Consider the following 15,396-nt stretch of genomic DNA (forward strand, 5'->3'; position numbering starts at 1 on the left):
GGGGGGTGGGGTTTTATTGGGGTTCTTCATGGTAAAAAATAAGTATTGGTAAAGGGAAATGTGTTTGATATTTGCATGACTGAGACATAAACCTGAAAGCTTTGTAACCTTTCCCACAGTGATTCAATAAATAAATTAAAAAAAAAAAAAAGAAAGAATAAAAAAAAAAAAAAATTTCCTTATCCCTGTCCCTATATATTTTTTCTGTAGCACTGTCCTCCTGTTCATTGGTTTGCTTGAGCAGGCACCAGTAACGTCTCCATTGTGAGACTTGCTGTTATTGTTTATTGCATATCGAACTGCCACGGGGAGCTTGCCAGGCTCTGCCATGTGGGCAGGATAATCTCGGTAGCTTGCCAGGCTCTCCGAGAGGGACGGAGGAATCGAACCTGGGTCGGCTGCGTTCAAGGCAAATGACTTACCCGCTGTGCTAACCAAAAGTGCCGGGGGTGCATGCTTTGCCCGAGGAAGCCTAGGTGTGAGCCCTGGCACTGCACGGTCCCCCTGGGCACTGCTGGAAGTGATGCTGTGGTGCTCAGAGAAGCCCAAATGTGGCCCCCAAAGTGAAAAGCAAAACCCGGGCAAAAACAAAACTTTTACTAACATCTACAAAACACACTGGGAAGATACACAAGAAATTTACAAAATGGGAATACACACATAAATTTCTGGGTCAAGCTTATGCTGAGTCCTCAAAATTTAGGAAACCTTTTATGGAAAAGATTACAGAAACCAAGATATGTAGGAAGTAAAACTAATTAACGCAAATGACAATGGCAATATTATTTCCACACCAGACAATGAAAAAAAGACAGTAACCAGATTTCAACCACTCCAAGTCATTCTCTACTTCACCTTTATGGCCTAAATGCCATTTAGTCCTAAATGGCTCATTATTCAAGTCTTGTTTTTATTATTATTATTATTATTATTTTTGCTTTTTGGGTCACACCCGGCAATGCAAAGGGGTTACTCCTGGCTCTGCACTCAGGAGTTACTCCTGGCGGTGCTCAGGGGACCATATGGGATGCTGGGAATCGAACCCGGGTCAACCGCATGCAAGGCAAACACCCTACCTGTTGTGCTATCTCTCCAGCCCCTCAAGTCTTGTTTTTATCTATCTCCAATAGATAAGACTCACCTTATATCTATCTCTAGTAGACATAATAATAAAGCAGATATAACACAACAGTATTTATGAGGCATGACAAAGCAAAAATACCAAAGTAGCAAAATTATAGGGAAAGTGTGAGAACCTAAAACCCAAGAGAGGAAGGAAAAAAAATTAGAATACAAAATAGCATTTGATGGGGGCTGGAGCAATAGCACAGCAGGTAGTTTGCCTTACACGTGTCTGACTCAGGTTCGATTCCCAGCATCCCATATGGTCCCCCTGAGCACTGCCAGGAGTAATTCCTTGAGTGCAGAGCCAGGAATAACCCCTGAGCAGCATCGCTGGGTGTGACCCAAAAGGAAAAAAAAAAAAGGGCAAAGCATTTGATGTGTGTTAAAAAGAGACTACTGATTTCAACTACTATGTAAAAAATTTTATACATAATTACAAGAATAAGAAGTAACTATAGTCAAAGACAGATTTGCATTCAATGTTTGGTTAAGTTTGAGAAAATGCAAAATTTGAGAAAATAACCTATGAAATTCAATAGCAGCACCCCCACACAATTTAGTATCAAAAACATCTTTAGGGGGCTGGGTATAGCATATGACTGACATATGAGAGACCCAAAGTTCGTACTGCAGACCACCCAAATACCTGGTCTTAACCTTGGTGGTTCCAGTGTACCGACAGGTGTGGGCCCTTATTAAAAAAAAAAAAAAGTTCAGTGGGGCCAAGTGATAGTAGTGGGTAAGATGCTAGCCTTGCAGGTAACTGGGGTTCAATCTTCAGCATGCCTTATTGCTGGATGTGACCCCAAAACAAACTAACAAAAAGTTTTAAGTATGCAAAATTGTAAGAAAAACAGTATGAAAGAATACCCACTATTTTGTTAACTCTGGGAGATAAATTTTTTTTTCTTTCTTTTCGGGTCACACCCGGCGATGCATAGGGGTTATTCCTGGCTTTGCACCCAGGAATTACCCCTGGCAGTGTTCAGGGGACCATACGGGATGCTGGGAATCGAACCTGGGTTAGCCATGTGCAAGGCAAACGCCCTACCCACTGTGCTATTTCTCCAGCCCCTCTGGGAGATGAATTTTTAAGCACAGCAATAGAACTATTACTTTATATTTTATAAAAATTTATTAATAACTGCTGTATGTTATTTTGGAAGAGATAGGGTTCTCTTTTACCAAATTTTTAAAAGGTTGAACAGTAAATCAAAATAAAATTTTTGTAATCTACGGCACACAGTACATATATGTAGAAAGAAAAATCTTAGCAAGATTTCTTTTCTTCTTCTTTTCCTGCTTTCTGGGTCACACCCGGCAAAGCACAGGAGTTACTCCTGGCTCTGCACTCAGGAATTATCCCTGGCAGTGCTCATTCCCATAAGGGATGCCGGGAATTGAATATAGGTCGGTCGCGTGCAAGGCAAGCGCCCTACCCAATGTGCTGTTGCTCCAGCCCCGTTATCAAGATTTCTAAAGGGAAAGAATACTTTGCAATCATTATTAAGTGACTGTCTTTACTTTCATATTAACTTTTTGGTTTTGGAGCCATACCTGACGGTGCTTAGGGCTAACCCTGACTTCACTTAACCCTCACCTCAGGGCGGTACTCCAGGGTCTGCATTCAGGGATCACACCTGGTGGGCTCGGGGGACCATATGGGGTGCCGGGGATTGAACCTGGGTCAGCCGTCTGCAAAGCAAATGCCCTACTCACTGTATTATTGCTCCAGCCCCTGTCTTGTCTTTTAAATCTGGAAGACTTTTAAATTATAATTTATATCTTATATAAATATCAATGAAACATTTTAGGGTATATTTTATAGCTATAAATATATAACACAAAATACAAAACAGAAAATACACAGCATTATTAAGTTAAAACTAAAAGTTCGCTTAAAAATATTTTTTGTTTGGTTTTGGGTTGTGGTCAGGGTTAACTCCCAGCTCTGCACTCAGGATCCCACCTGGCAGTGGTCTGGGGACCAGAGACGGGACGGCGTGCTGTACCCTCTCTCTAGCCCAGAACATTCAAGTTCCTGGACAATTACTTCAAAGTGGGCTGGGGTAAAGAGAAGACAGCTCTAAGGGCTGGGACCCTTGCCTTGCATTCAGGGGCCATGGGTCTAATCCTGGCACCATGTTTGTGGTGCCGGAGTTCTGCACTGGGAGTGATCTGATGTGCCCACTTCCCAGCTTCCCTTCCAACGCAACACTTTATGTAAGACACCGCATGGTACCAAAGTACAGAAAGTAACATCGGCACAATATTCCAATATAAGGCTATCTGTATTTCATAGATTATTTCTGGCAATGCTTTTGATGTGTGGTTCTTCTGACATTATGCCACTGAAATAGATCTAGATAAAACCACCATCATCATTAAGCTTGCTTTTTTTTTTTAAAATGTAGGAGTACTGCTATTTATTCAGCCAGTGATTAGCTGATTGAATTGGGCATGAACTCCACAAGCTTACTTTTTTTAACCGCAGTAAAATTCCCCTAGTGTTAAATACTTATTTATTTTTTGAACTTAAGTATATGTATTCTACCACTTGAGTTATCTCTCCAGTATTTCAGCCCTGAATTTTTTTTTTAGGGGGGCTCACACCCGGTGATGTTCAGGGCTTACTCCTGGCTCTGCACTCAGGAATTACTCCTAGCAGTGCTCAGAGGACCCTGTGGAATGCCAGGGATTACATCCGGGTCAGTCTTGTGCAAGGCAGTGCAAGGCAATGACTATCTGCTGTACTATCGCTTCATGATTCTGTCATGATTTTTTGGGGGAGTGGGGACCTTAGCTGTGTTCAAGGGCTTACTCTTAGGAGGATGTGGGGTGTTGGGTATCAAACCTGGGTTGGACGCGTGCAAGGCAAGCATCTTATCTCTGTAGTATCTTTCTGACCATCCCTTATCATGCATTAAAAAAAAAAACTAATTATGAGTCACACATTTATAAAGCTCTATTGAGAAGAACAGGGTATCAGCTTTTATTTTATTTTTTTGGGGTATCAGCTTTTAGATCCAAGAAACTTACCTATTTGTCTCTTATTATCATTTCTGAGTTGCTCACTTTCTGGTCTTGAAATTTTGTGTACTTCAGCTGTAAAAGATATACAAAGTGACAAATCAACTCAAGACATAGAACCAAATATTTCTGTAGTTAAAAATGGGATGAAGAGGGGAGAAACTAACCCCAACAAAATGTAAAAAAAATCTATGCCCCCACCACCATCATGGCTTCATCAAACCATCACTATTTCGTGAAATCTCAAGTTCAGTTTAAACCTTCTAGGATCATTAAAATAAGTAAATCTTTTTAATGAAAAAAAGGTGAATGGAAAATGCTGATAAGTCAATTAAGGAATAGTAAATAGCTAAAGTGCTACCTCGCCTGTGCTCTTGGTTCTCTATTGCTTTCTGGCTGGTAGATGGTAAAGGCCTGGTTGATACAGGGCTCCTTCTCCCAACAGGTGCTGGAGCAGGTAAGTGGGCCGAGGCGGTCTGCACTGCTTGTTCCATGGTTGGGCTTTTTCTCAAAGGGTCTAACTGAGGGCTTGAACGACCTAAAACGTAACCAGAAGATAAGAAACTACCCTATCCTCGGGGATTTCAAAATAATCAAACCCTAAAAATAGCCTAGAATTTTATTTCTACCAATTCGAATCCTAAGGACAAATCTGAAATTAACCTACATAAAAGAACAAGAGTTTATACCTCATCATCTTCAGTGGGCTGTCACTAGATTAGTAAAGATTAAAAAAGAAAAAAAAAACTAAACAAAAGACACAAAACCCTAACAAAACTCAACTTTACCAGTATTTTGATCTGGTGAAATCAGGTTTAATAAGTTTTTCAAAAATAGGTGCCTGATTAAAATTGCCCAGATAGTTCTCAAGACCATACTATAGGCAGATACAGACTTTACCCAATACAATCACAGATTATACGAATACTCTAGCTGTTATTTCCAGAGGTTTTAACATTAAAAAACTTTTTTCCCCTGAAAAGTTATGCTTGAAGTGATACCTTTATATTCAATTTATTTATATATAAATTTATACATTTATATAATATAAAACCATAAATTTGTAATTAAATTTACATATTTATAGAATTCATATATATTTACAGGTGTTTTCTCAATTAAATTTCAACTACAAGGAACCACAGAACTCGATAGATGAAGTTCTTCAATGCCTCAGGGGCTTGGGTAAACAGTACTAAAAGGTCAGCAACAAATAATTAAAAAAAATAAAATAAGTCGTACAGCAGACAGACTCATTTCTTGCCATTTGAAAGCTCTTTTGGCAAATTTTTGCTTAATAGCTAATTTGTACTTTCCTAAGTATTCCCAAACAGACTGCCCACGATAGCTGTGAGCATCTGTGCCAAGTGGTGAGCAGCTGAGTGCTGACAATACAGCTGCACACCAGATGCCTTAAGGGTCAATTATGAGTTTTACCAGTTCCCCCATTTTTCTCAGCCACACCCAGCAGTACTCAGGGCTTACTCCTGGCTCTGCATTCAAGGATCACTCCTGGTGGGCTTGGGGGCCATGTGGGGTTCAAGGGACTGAATCTGGATTGGCTGCAGGCAAAGAAAGTGCCCTACCTGGTGTACTATCTCTCCAGCCCCGCATCAGATTTAAGGTTCCTGAAAGCAGATAACCAGTTATTGCACAGACCAGTGCTGGTGTAGAAGAATTAAAAACTACTAATCTAAAGGAGGCAAGTATAAATGTGAATCACCCCACCTCCAGCCAAATTTTACTTGGTCATTAGTAGCAGTACTGGAATCTTCCCACTGATTATATCAGATAATCAAGGTTGGTTATACAAGTTTTGGCTTATTAAAAAAACGTTCTGTAATTACACATCACTTTGGAAAGTGATTTGTTTATAAGTACTAAGGTTTTTTTTTTTGAGGGGGTTGGGGAGGAACGGGGCAGCACATCCAGTGGTGCTCAGGGCTCACTCCTGGTGGTGTTCAGGGGAACATATATGGTGTTGGGGATTGATCGGTGTCTGCTGCCATCAAGCTGCTATACCAGCTTTCCGACTCCTAAGTTTTTAGAAAGGTTTAGTGCTTAATTTTATAATACTCATGAAAGGATCTTGTAAAACTTACTTCAACTAGTTTATGTTTGAAAAAAAGATCCTGTATCACAAGTATCAAAGAAAAACAACAGAGCAATCACAGCAAGTAAGAACTCATTTGTTTGTGCACAAAGTCAGTTTCTAATAAAGTTTCTAGTTATGACCATTTTTTTCTGGAAATACAAAATATAGGTGACATTAGATCCCCAAAATTATTGCAGCGTAGTAAAAACATCTTGAAATAGCTCATATTATTTACTATAGCTTAAAGAAAATTCTAGTAGCTTTAGTTTTTTAATTTAGAAATTGGTGAAATTAATTCAGGGCTTTGTGCATTGAAGGCTCATCAGCTGAGCTAAATCCCCAGGCTTAGCTGATGAAATTTATATTTTAGTTTTTTTAAGGTTTGGGGTTACTCCAGACTGTATGCTTAAAGGTTGCTCCTGGTGGTGCACAGGGAACCATGCAGTGCCAGGGGAAACCCTGGGTTTCTGCACGCAAATCACACACTCCCTGCTTCGGTGAAGTTGGTGAAATGTAAATGCAGATTCCTATCCTTCTTTATTGATGGTGATATTCAATGGCAATTATATAATTTAGTTGTGGGGCTTGCCAGTTATCACACTTTATTTTTATCTTGTTTTTTTTTTTTTTTTCCATACCAGGTGGTAAAACCCAGTAAAGTTCAAAGCAAGCACCCTATCCACTCTATTATCCCTCTGCTCAAAAACACGGTTTTGCTGTGCTCAGGGCTTACTCCTGGTGGGATTCGGAGGACCACATGGGATGCTGTGGATTGGCTGTGTGCCAGGCAAGTGCCCTAAGCGCTGTGCTGTCTCTCCAGCCCCAAGGCACCACATACTTTGCTGCGGTGCTCGCATATGCCTTAGCTGAGGTCTTCACCAGAGACTGCACTCTACTGTGGTGCCAGGGGTCCCAAATGGCAAAGCTGCCAGATGCAAGGCAGTGCCAGGGACTGAGCCTGAGGCCTCATGCTCACAGGGCAGGTGTGGTCTACCAAGGGTTATCCCCAAGGTCCCTTACAAATGTCAAACAGTATTTACTGAAACTTTACATTAGTCCTCTGTAACAGGGAAAGGAATCCTAGCTATTTTCCCCAAATAATTAGGAATATGTCTATAAGCACAATAGTACTTATCAAAGTCAGGCTTCCTGTGCTAACTTAAAAACAACCTTTATTGGCCAGTGAGATAGTATAAAAGAAAAGTGCTTGCCTTGCACACAACTGACCTGGGTTTAATCCCCAGCAGTACGTTTAAGCCCCTGGAGCATTCCCAGGAGTGATCCCTGAGCACAGAGCCAGGTTTAAGCCCTGTGAACCCTTGCAAGTGCTCAGAAACCAATACCAAAAACAACAACAACCCCTCCCCCCAACAAAATAGTCCCCTTTTATCACACACCACTTATTTATACTTGAACTTTTTTTTTTTTTTTGCTTTCTGGTTCATACCCGGCAATGCACAGGGGTTACTCCTGGCTCTGCACTCAGGAATCACTCCTGGCAGTGCTCAGGGGATCATATGGGATGCTGGGAATTGAACCTGGGTCGGCTGCGTGCAAGGCAAACACCCTACCCGCTGTGCTATCTCTCCAGCCCCATAATTGGACTTTTATTCCATTTATTTCTAAATTTACTCCCGCAGTGCTCTATGTCTACTATTATCAATTAGGCAAACCATCTCTTTTTCAAATGTCTAGAAGTACATTCATATTTATATACTATAGCCTTGCTGTCTCTTAATGATTACATTTCCACTTAAAAAGATTTTGTTATAATTTAGGTCATAATTTTACAACCCCAACAGTGTAACACCAGCAATATACTGTGTCACTGCACCCGACTACCACCTCCATTTAGATTTACTTAAAACAAGAGGTAGTTTCTCCAATATTCATCTTCATCTCTAGGAGTATGACAGGGTTCTCCTATTGTAAAAATAAAACTTAAAAATGAATCACATGTGTGATTCATTTTCCTCAACCTCCTTTGCCTATTGTGGCTACTGGTGTCAGTGTCTGGGCTTGCACACCCAGCTATGGTGCTCTCCCAAGACTAGCCCGGGTGCAGTTTGATTCTCAGCTAAATAAAATTCAAAGACTCAGATGCTCTTGACTCTAACATGGGCCATATAGATGATTTCTCTTATTATATTCTTTAAACACAGAAATTGGTCAACTTCCCTTTTTGTTTTTTGGTTTGGGTCATACCCAGTGGTGCTGGGGAATCTGAGGTGTCAGGGATTTAACCCGCGACCCCAAAATTCGGTGTACACTGTAGTCCTTTGAGCCACAGTCTCCTGGCCTTAATACATAATACGAAATGCATTTATGCAGACTTTCTGATTCTCATTACTGTCATAACATTGTCTTTTAGCCTCAGTACATAATTTGGGTTAAGTTTTCTTTTCTTGGTGGTGGGTTGGGGTTTGGGCCACACCTGGATATGCTCAGGGATCACTCCTGGGCAGTGTGTGGGGAACCATATGCTGGTGTGGAATGGAACCTGGTCAGCCATGTGCAAAGCAAGTACCTTACCTCATGTACTTTCTGGTCGATTACTGTGTGTGTGTGTGTGTGTGTGTGTGTGTGTGTGTGTGTGTGTGTGTGTGTGTGTACGACGACACACCACATCAGCTATTGTTCAAGGCTTACTCCTTGTTCTAAGCTCAGGTACCATTCCTGGTGGTGCCCAGGGCACCATGTAGTGCCCAGGAAGGAACTGGGACCTGCCACATGCAAGGGGAATCTACTTTATTTCAAGTTTCTTTTGGTTTTGGAGCCACACCTGAGCTCAGGGATCATTCCTGGTGGAGCTTGGGGACCATATGTGGTGCTAGGTATTGAACCCAGGTTGGCCACATGTAAGGCAAGTTGCCCTAACCCTGTTACTATTGCTTTGTACCCTAGAACCTACATTTGTAGAGCAGCTCTGCAGATCATGTGGTTGTGGTCTAGAACCACTGCTCTACATCCTGGGAAGAGGCTAGGGAAAACTTAACAGTATCATGCAGTTTGTCTTTTCCAATTGGGATAAAACTCAACAAGAATAATTCATTTTCAGTGTTGGTTTATGCTAAATACTCTATACAGATTACAATAATAAAAATTGCTTGCAAAAAATCATAGCGACATATTTAAAATATGTCTAAGAATTGCAAAAAAGTCTAATAAGTCAACAGTCATTTAATAATATACTTACTTCATGGCAAATGAGTAATAAAACATCTAAAGAACCAAATAAGAATTATACATGTGGTTTACAAGTTGCAAAAGCTTGTATACATTCAGAGAAAGAGAATTTACTACAGAAATTCAGAATGGAATTATTTGAAAGTAAAAAGCAACTTACTTTGAGATAATTGTGTTTTTAGTGATCTTGTGTCCTGTGTAAAAGCAGAAGAACCAACCGCACTACTTTGGGAGAGAGTACCGCTGTTGGAAGTGTCCGTTCCAAAGGACGTCAAGGAGCTTCCTGCTTTAAGAGAAGTTTCAATGATAAAAAGTTAAAATAAGAAATGACTATATAAAGTAATATACTATTTTAATGATATAATTATTGTTCCCCAATACTAATAATTGTAATATGATTATAATTTTGTGAAAACAGAAAAATTGTTCCAGATTTTATCATTAGGAAAAAAATAACCCAAGCCAATGTATAATCCACCCAGCATCCTTGGGTAGGTGTCAACAATTTGTGGTAACACATATGATACTGTTGGGAAGTTAGCAAAGGTCATGCCAGAGTTCTTGTCTGATAAAGAAGAAAAATGGTATGTTTTAGTGCAGGGAATGTTGTTCAGTGGTACAGCGTATACTACACATGTGTTGGAGGCTGGTTTCTACCCCCAGCTCCAAAAAACGATGCATTCTTCACCAATATTAAGGTCAATTTCCTGCTTTTTATGTTTTATTTTAGGGTCACAATCAGTAGTGCCCAGGGCTTACTCCTGATTCTTGCAGTACTTGGTTGCACACAAGGCAAGAGCCTTATAGCATGAACTACCTCTCTGGATCAAGTTCAGTTACTTTTATAAACAAGTATCTTCACAAATAGCCAATCAGTAGAGAAATGTATGAGGAAGGTTCTATTCTTGCATTTCAAATGCTTCCCCACAGATTATAACTTGGGTTGCTTTCTGCTTAAAGAAACTACAAAATGTTCTGGTAAAATTGAGATAACAAAATCCCTAGGAAAGGTCTGCTCTTCGCTATACTAGGTTATCTCAATCTACTCTAAGTTTCTACAGTATTTATGCACCATTCACTTTTCATACTGTGCTGTCTTAATATTTAATCTACATAGTTTTTTTTCTAGGAGAAACAATTTCAGTATTCCTTAGCTCTCTATTCTGGTGCAGCTTTTTCATTGTCTGAGAGTCAAAATTTGTGTTACACAACTCCAGGAACTAAAACCTCCCATCTCTTGGGGGCTCAAGTGTTTTAAGCAGGTAGGGTATTTGCCTTGCACATGGCTGACCTGGGTTCAATCCCCAGCATCCCATATGGTCCCCCAAGCACTGCCAGGAGTAATTTCTGAGGGGAGAGCCAGGTGTAACCCCTGAGCATCCCTGAGTGTGACCCAAAAAGCAACAAACAAACCCAAAAAACCAACCCCAAAACCTCCCATATCTCTCATGTTTCCTTATTTCCACCTGTCCACTCAGCTCACAGCAGTTGTTTGCCTGTCTTGAAATATGTGAAGATTATGATCATGGTTGGGCTGGAGCGATAGCACAGCGAGTAAGATGTATGCCTTGCATGCGGCCAACCTGGCCGACCTGAGTTAGATTCTTCCGCCCCTCTCGGAGAGCCAGGCAAGCTCCCCGTGGCATATTCGATATGCCAAACACAGTAACAACAAGTCTCACAATGTCACTGGGCCCGCTCGAGCAAATTGATGAACAACTGGAGGACACTGATAGCGATGATCATGGTTACAAAGGTGTGATCCTCTCATTTCTAGGTTAGTAACTCCACTTTCTCCACCCATTACTGCTTTCGATGTGGTCTTTAACCTCATTCCCCTTCTGGGAATGACTTCTACATCAATGCAGTCTAGTTGTTCACAGAACTGTTAAGAGTCATGGGAATGTAGCACAGTACCTCAGATGTCTCAGATCACTGGGAATTCTGTGGTGGGGCAATAGATTCAGTACACAGCTCCAGCTACTTTGGGAGAGGCCTAACGATCTACCATCTTCTCCAAAATGTGCGAACCAGCACTCTCTAATTTTAGGAGAGTCTGATAAGCATCCCATTACTTGTTTCTGGACAAAGGCCAAGATGGAAACTACTCTCTCTGTTGGGGTGTATTCATACATCCCCACTGTTCTTACCTTACCTGACCATGCTCTATTTCCACCTATTGAGTTCCTGGTCATATCACACTAACCTTCCCATCCCAATTCTGCTATTTAGAAAAAATTTGGGGAGGGGGGCATGGTGTGAAGCAAGGGTCAAGGTTCAATTTTTTTGGAGGAAGGGATCCTCCGTAGCAGGGCTAGGACTCACTCCTGGCAATATATAGTTGAGGGCTCTGTGGGGCAACTGCTCAGCCTGGAAAGGCAATGTAGCTTGGACCTAGTGGAGATGAGGCTACCAGGGCTACCTGTGTGTGGTGGGGAGGAGGGTGGGAGGTGGGGTTTAGGGGCTGGGAATTTAATCTGGGGCCTTGCTCTTATGCAAGGCATGGACTCAAGAACTGGTCTCAGGGTTAATGTTTTCCTAATAAATATCCAGTTGGTACATTACTCAGATTTTCCTTTCTTCAGTGAACTATGCTTCCATCTTCACTTAAACCGGTATTTAAGTAGTTCTATTTCTATACTCTTTACTCCTGATTTGTCTATCAGAAATTTACTGTCCCGTGCTACAACTTTATAGTACATTTTGAAAATGGGCAAAACTCTCAAATTTTACTCAAATCTTTCTTGGCTTTTACTCGGTTTGGTTTACAGAAACAATAGAATCAGCATATCAATTTCTATTTTTAAAACATTTTGAAATTTAATTTCTACCAGCTGTGACAACTGAAAGTCTTCATTATGATGACCTTGGGGGGAAAGAGATAAATTACCCACCCTCTGTTGAGAATGACTATTACATGAGTTTTAAAATAAAATCTCACTAACTGAACCACATCTGCTTTGTATTTTTTGGATGGTGTCAAAGACTGAACCCAAGGCCCCGCGAATTGAGAGCAAGTATTCTACTGCTGAGTCAAATCAACTCCCCCCATAGAGGGATATTTTTTTGTCACACCTGGCTGTGCTCAGGGAACCATATAAGATGTTGGGGATCAAACCTAGGTCAGCTGTGAGCAAGGCAAGCACCTTAAAATAAATACTGTTAGGACCTGTTCTCTCTCAGGTCCTAACGGTATTTTAAACTCTTTCCAGTACCTGGTTCTGCTCAGAGATCACTCCTGGAAGGGCTCAAAGGTCCAAACGGGGTGCTAAGGATAGAACCCAAGATGGGCCACATGCAACCAGTCTTCTTTCTAATTTTAGAATTGGGAAATTCCCCACTCCCTCTGCCCCAAACCTGGCCTTAGTGAATTGACTAGTACCTCTAGAAAAATACTAAATAAAACAGAAGATAATCTGGCCTTTATTCTTTACCTCAAGAGAAAGCATCATTTCATGATTATGTAAGTAAGCTTTTACTCTTTTTGTCTTAATGTCACACCAGGTGGTGCTCAGGGGACCATACAGTGCTGGGGATTAAAACCGGGTTGGCATAAGCAAGGGTGATGCTTGCCTCACCCATTGTACTATTTCTCCAAACCTACAAAGCCTTTCATTTCAGTGACCAAATTTAGGAAATTCTCTTTTATTCCTTAGTTGTTAACAGGTGTTTTTTTTTTTTAATTAATCAAATGTCTGTTTATTATCTCTGGAATTGCCCTTTTCCTCCATTGTTCATGTGGTAACTTAGCAACACTTTTCAAATGTTTAAAACCGTCTTGGCATTCCTGAGATAAATCTTACTCTTCTATTATAAACTATTCCTTTATGAACTGCCGGTTTTCACTATTAATACTACGCTAAGGAATCTGTCATTCATGTTCCCAGGAGACAGTGAGTTGTATTTTCCTTGTAATGACCAGGATCCTTAGATTTTGGCACATCAGTTATCTGGCTAGGATTACCATGTTGGTAGAGCTCTTTCTCTGTTCTCTTTTGTTTGGGGGCTGTATCTGGTGGTGTTCAGGGCCTACTCCTACTTCAGTGCTGGAGGGTTGGGGGGAGGCTCAGGAGACCTGTGGCTGCCAGTGACTGAATTAAGGCTCCATCGCACAAAGATGTGCTCCAGTCTGCTGAAATCTCTCTCGGGTCCCTTTCCTCTGTTCTTCAAAAGTTTGTGTAGGATTGGCAAATTTTTTTCTTCCCTAAACAGTAGATTTAATGACTAAAGTTTTTTTGTTGTGGTAAACACATACTTGTTTGTTTTTTTTTGGCCATTTGTGGCACTGCTCAGGGCTAACTCCTGGTCCTGTACTCAGGGTTCACTTCTGACAGTGCCTGAAGGACCTATCTGGGGTGCTAGGGGTCAAAACCGTTTGGCCACATGCAAGGCAAGCACCTCTGTACTATCTCTCTTCCACCCCCCCTCCACTTTTTTCCCCCTACTGTGGCAGAGCCACTGAGGTTGCACCCAGCTTGGAACTGGGGCCAGGGATTGGACCACTTGAGCCTAGCCCCCAGAGAGATTTAAAAGAGAGAGAATTATATTTTACTGAACACATTTAAAAATTTGATGTATTTTTCTGGTTTGGGGGCCACACCTGGCATTGCTAAGGGTTTATTCCTGGCTCTGTGCTTAGGGATCTCTCATGGCAAGACTGGAGGACCACATGTAGTGCTGGGGGGCTCTGTGTTGGCCACATACAAAAGAAGTGCCCCCTGTACTCTCTCTGTGGCCACTTGATTGATTTAGCACTAGCACACCTCTATAAATGACTAAGCGTCATCATACCCACCATCATGTAGATTTTTGTTTTGTTTTTGCTTTTTGGGTCACACCCAGCGATGCACAGGGGTTACTCCTGGCTCATGCACTCAGGAATTACTCCCCACAGTGCTCGGGGGACCATATGGGATGCTGGGACTCGAACCCAGGTCGGCCGTGTGCAAGGTAAACGCCCTACCTGCTGTGCTATCCCCCACCACCATAAAGATTTTAATTATGGTTTCAATTTCCATTTTTTACTGGGTGGTGGGCTCCCAAGTAGTGCTTAGGGGGTCCAGGGACCACTCACAGCAATATAAGCCAATGAGGCAGTTTGCTTGGACCTCAGGGGCACTTGAGGCAGTTTCAACTTCTTGTGTTCAGAGGCTGCACCTGGCAGTGCTCAGGGCCTACTCCTGGCTCTGAACTCAGGGATCACTTCTGAACCATAGTATGTGGTGCTGTATGACAAACACATGTCACTTGCTGCGAGGGCCTGCTGTACTATTTCTCTGGCTCAGTTTCAACTTCTTATAACATACAGGAAGACTAAAATGTTATTTCCTCTTAAGTTGCCTTAGTTAATATAGTTCAATGTTGCAAAGAATCCGTCTATTTAAGTGAAGTTGGTTGGCATAGTTTTTCACGTCTTCAGATTATCTTGGTTTTGATTTTTGGGTCACAATTGACAGTGTCAGTCAGGGCTCATTCCTTGTGGGGCTTGGGGTTCACGGGAGGTCACTGCAGTCCTCCCATACCTGCTCACCAGGGGCTGAATTTCATGATAATATCTGCACTTAAAAAGAAAAAGTTGTGGTGTTTGTGGGAAGGGTGTGGGGGACGTCACAGGCCTGTTAAGCTGCTTACACATGTCTGGTTACAATTGTGGAGGGAAACTGCCTACGGGAGAGCTGCTAAGACTGTGCTTGGTGCTCGTGGTAGCGCCAGGGATTGAACACGTTACCACATTGCTTGCTTGGCAGGCGTTCCAAGCTGCTGAGTTATTTCTCCAGGCCCTTCAACTCTATGTATTTAAAACTATGAAATTTTTGAAGCGCTATCTCTTAAGCTCCACTTACAGATTTTTATATTTGCTACATTTAAAAACAGAGGCCACACACCTAGCAGAGTTGGGGGCCCAGAACCTGGCAATACCATTCCTCATGGCTCATGGCTCATGGGTGGGGGATTCGTAC

General features: G+C 41.6%; 1 protein-coding gene across 5 annotated transcripts in view; it reads right to left on the minus strand.

The window, feature by feature from the left end:
- LSM14A (LSM14A mRNA processing body assembly factor) overlaps window positions 1-15,396 on the minus strand; it is a 70,200-nt gene that overhangs the window by 18,812 nt on the left and 35,992 nt on the right. For 2 of the 5 annotated variants that reach the window (XM_056136317.1, XM_056136316.1), the window contains exons 4-7: window positions 9,597-9,722; window positions 5,742-5,783; window positions 4,517-4,693; window positions 4,165-4,230 (exon numbers count right to left, since the gene is read on the minus strand). In XM_056136317.1, coding sequence (XP_055992292.1) covers window positions 4,165-4,230; window positions 4,517-4,693; window positions 5,742-5,783; window positions 9,597-9,722 — 411 coding nt within the window. The remainder of the gene's footprint in view (window positions 1-4,164; window positions 4,231-4,516; window positions 4,694-5,741; window positions 5,784-9,596; window positions 9,723-15,396) is intronic. The other 3 variants (XM_056136319.1, XM_056136318.1, XM_056136320.1) reach the window with 2 other exon arrangements.

The sequence above is a fragment of the Sorex fumeus genome, unplaced genomic scaffold, assembly GCF_029834395.1.
Source record: "Sorex fumeus unplaced genomic scaffold, SorFum_2.1 ptg000122l, whole genome shotgun sequence".
Taxonomy (NCBI): Eukaryota; Metazoa; Chordata; class Mammalia; order Eulipotyphla; family Soricidae; genus Sorex; species Sorex fumeus.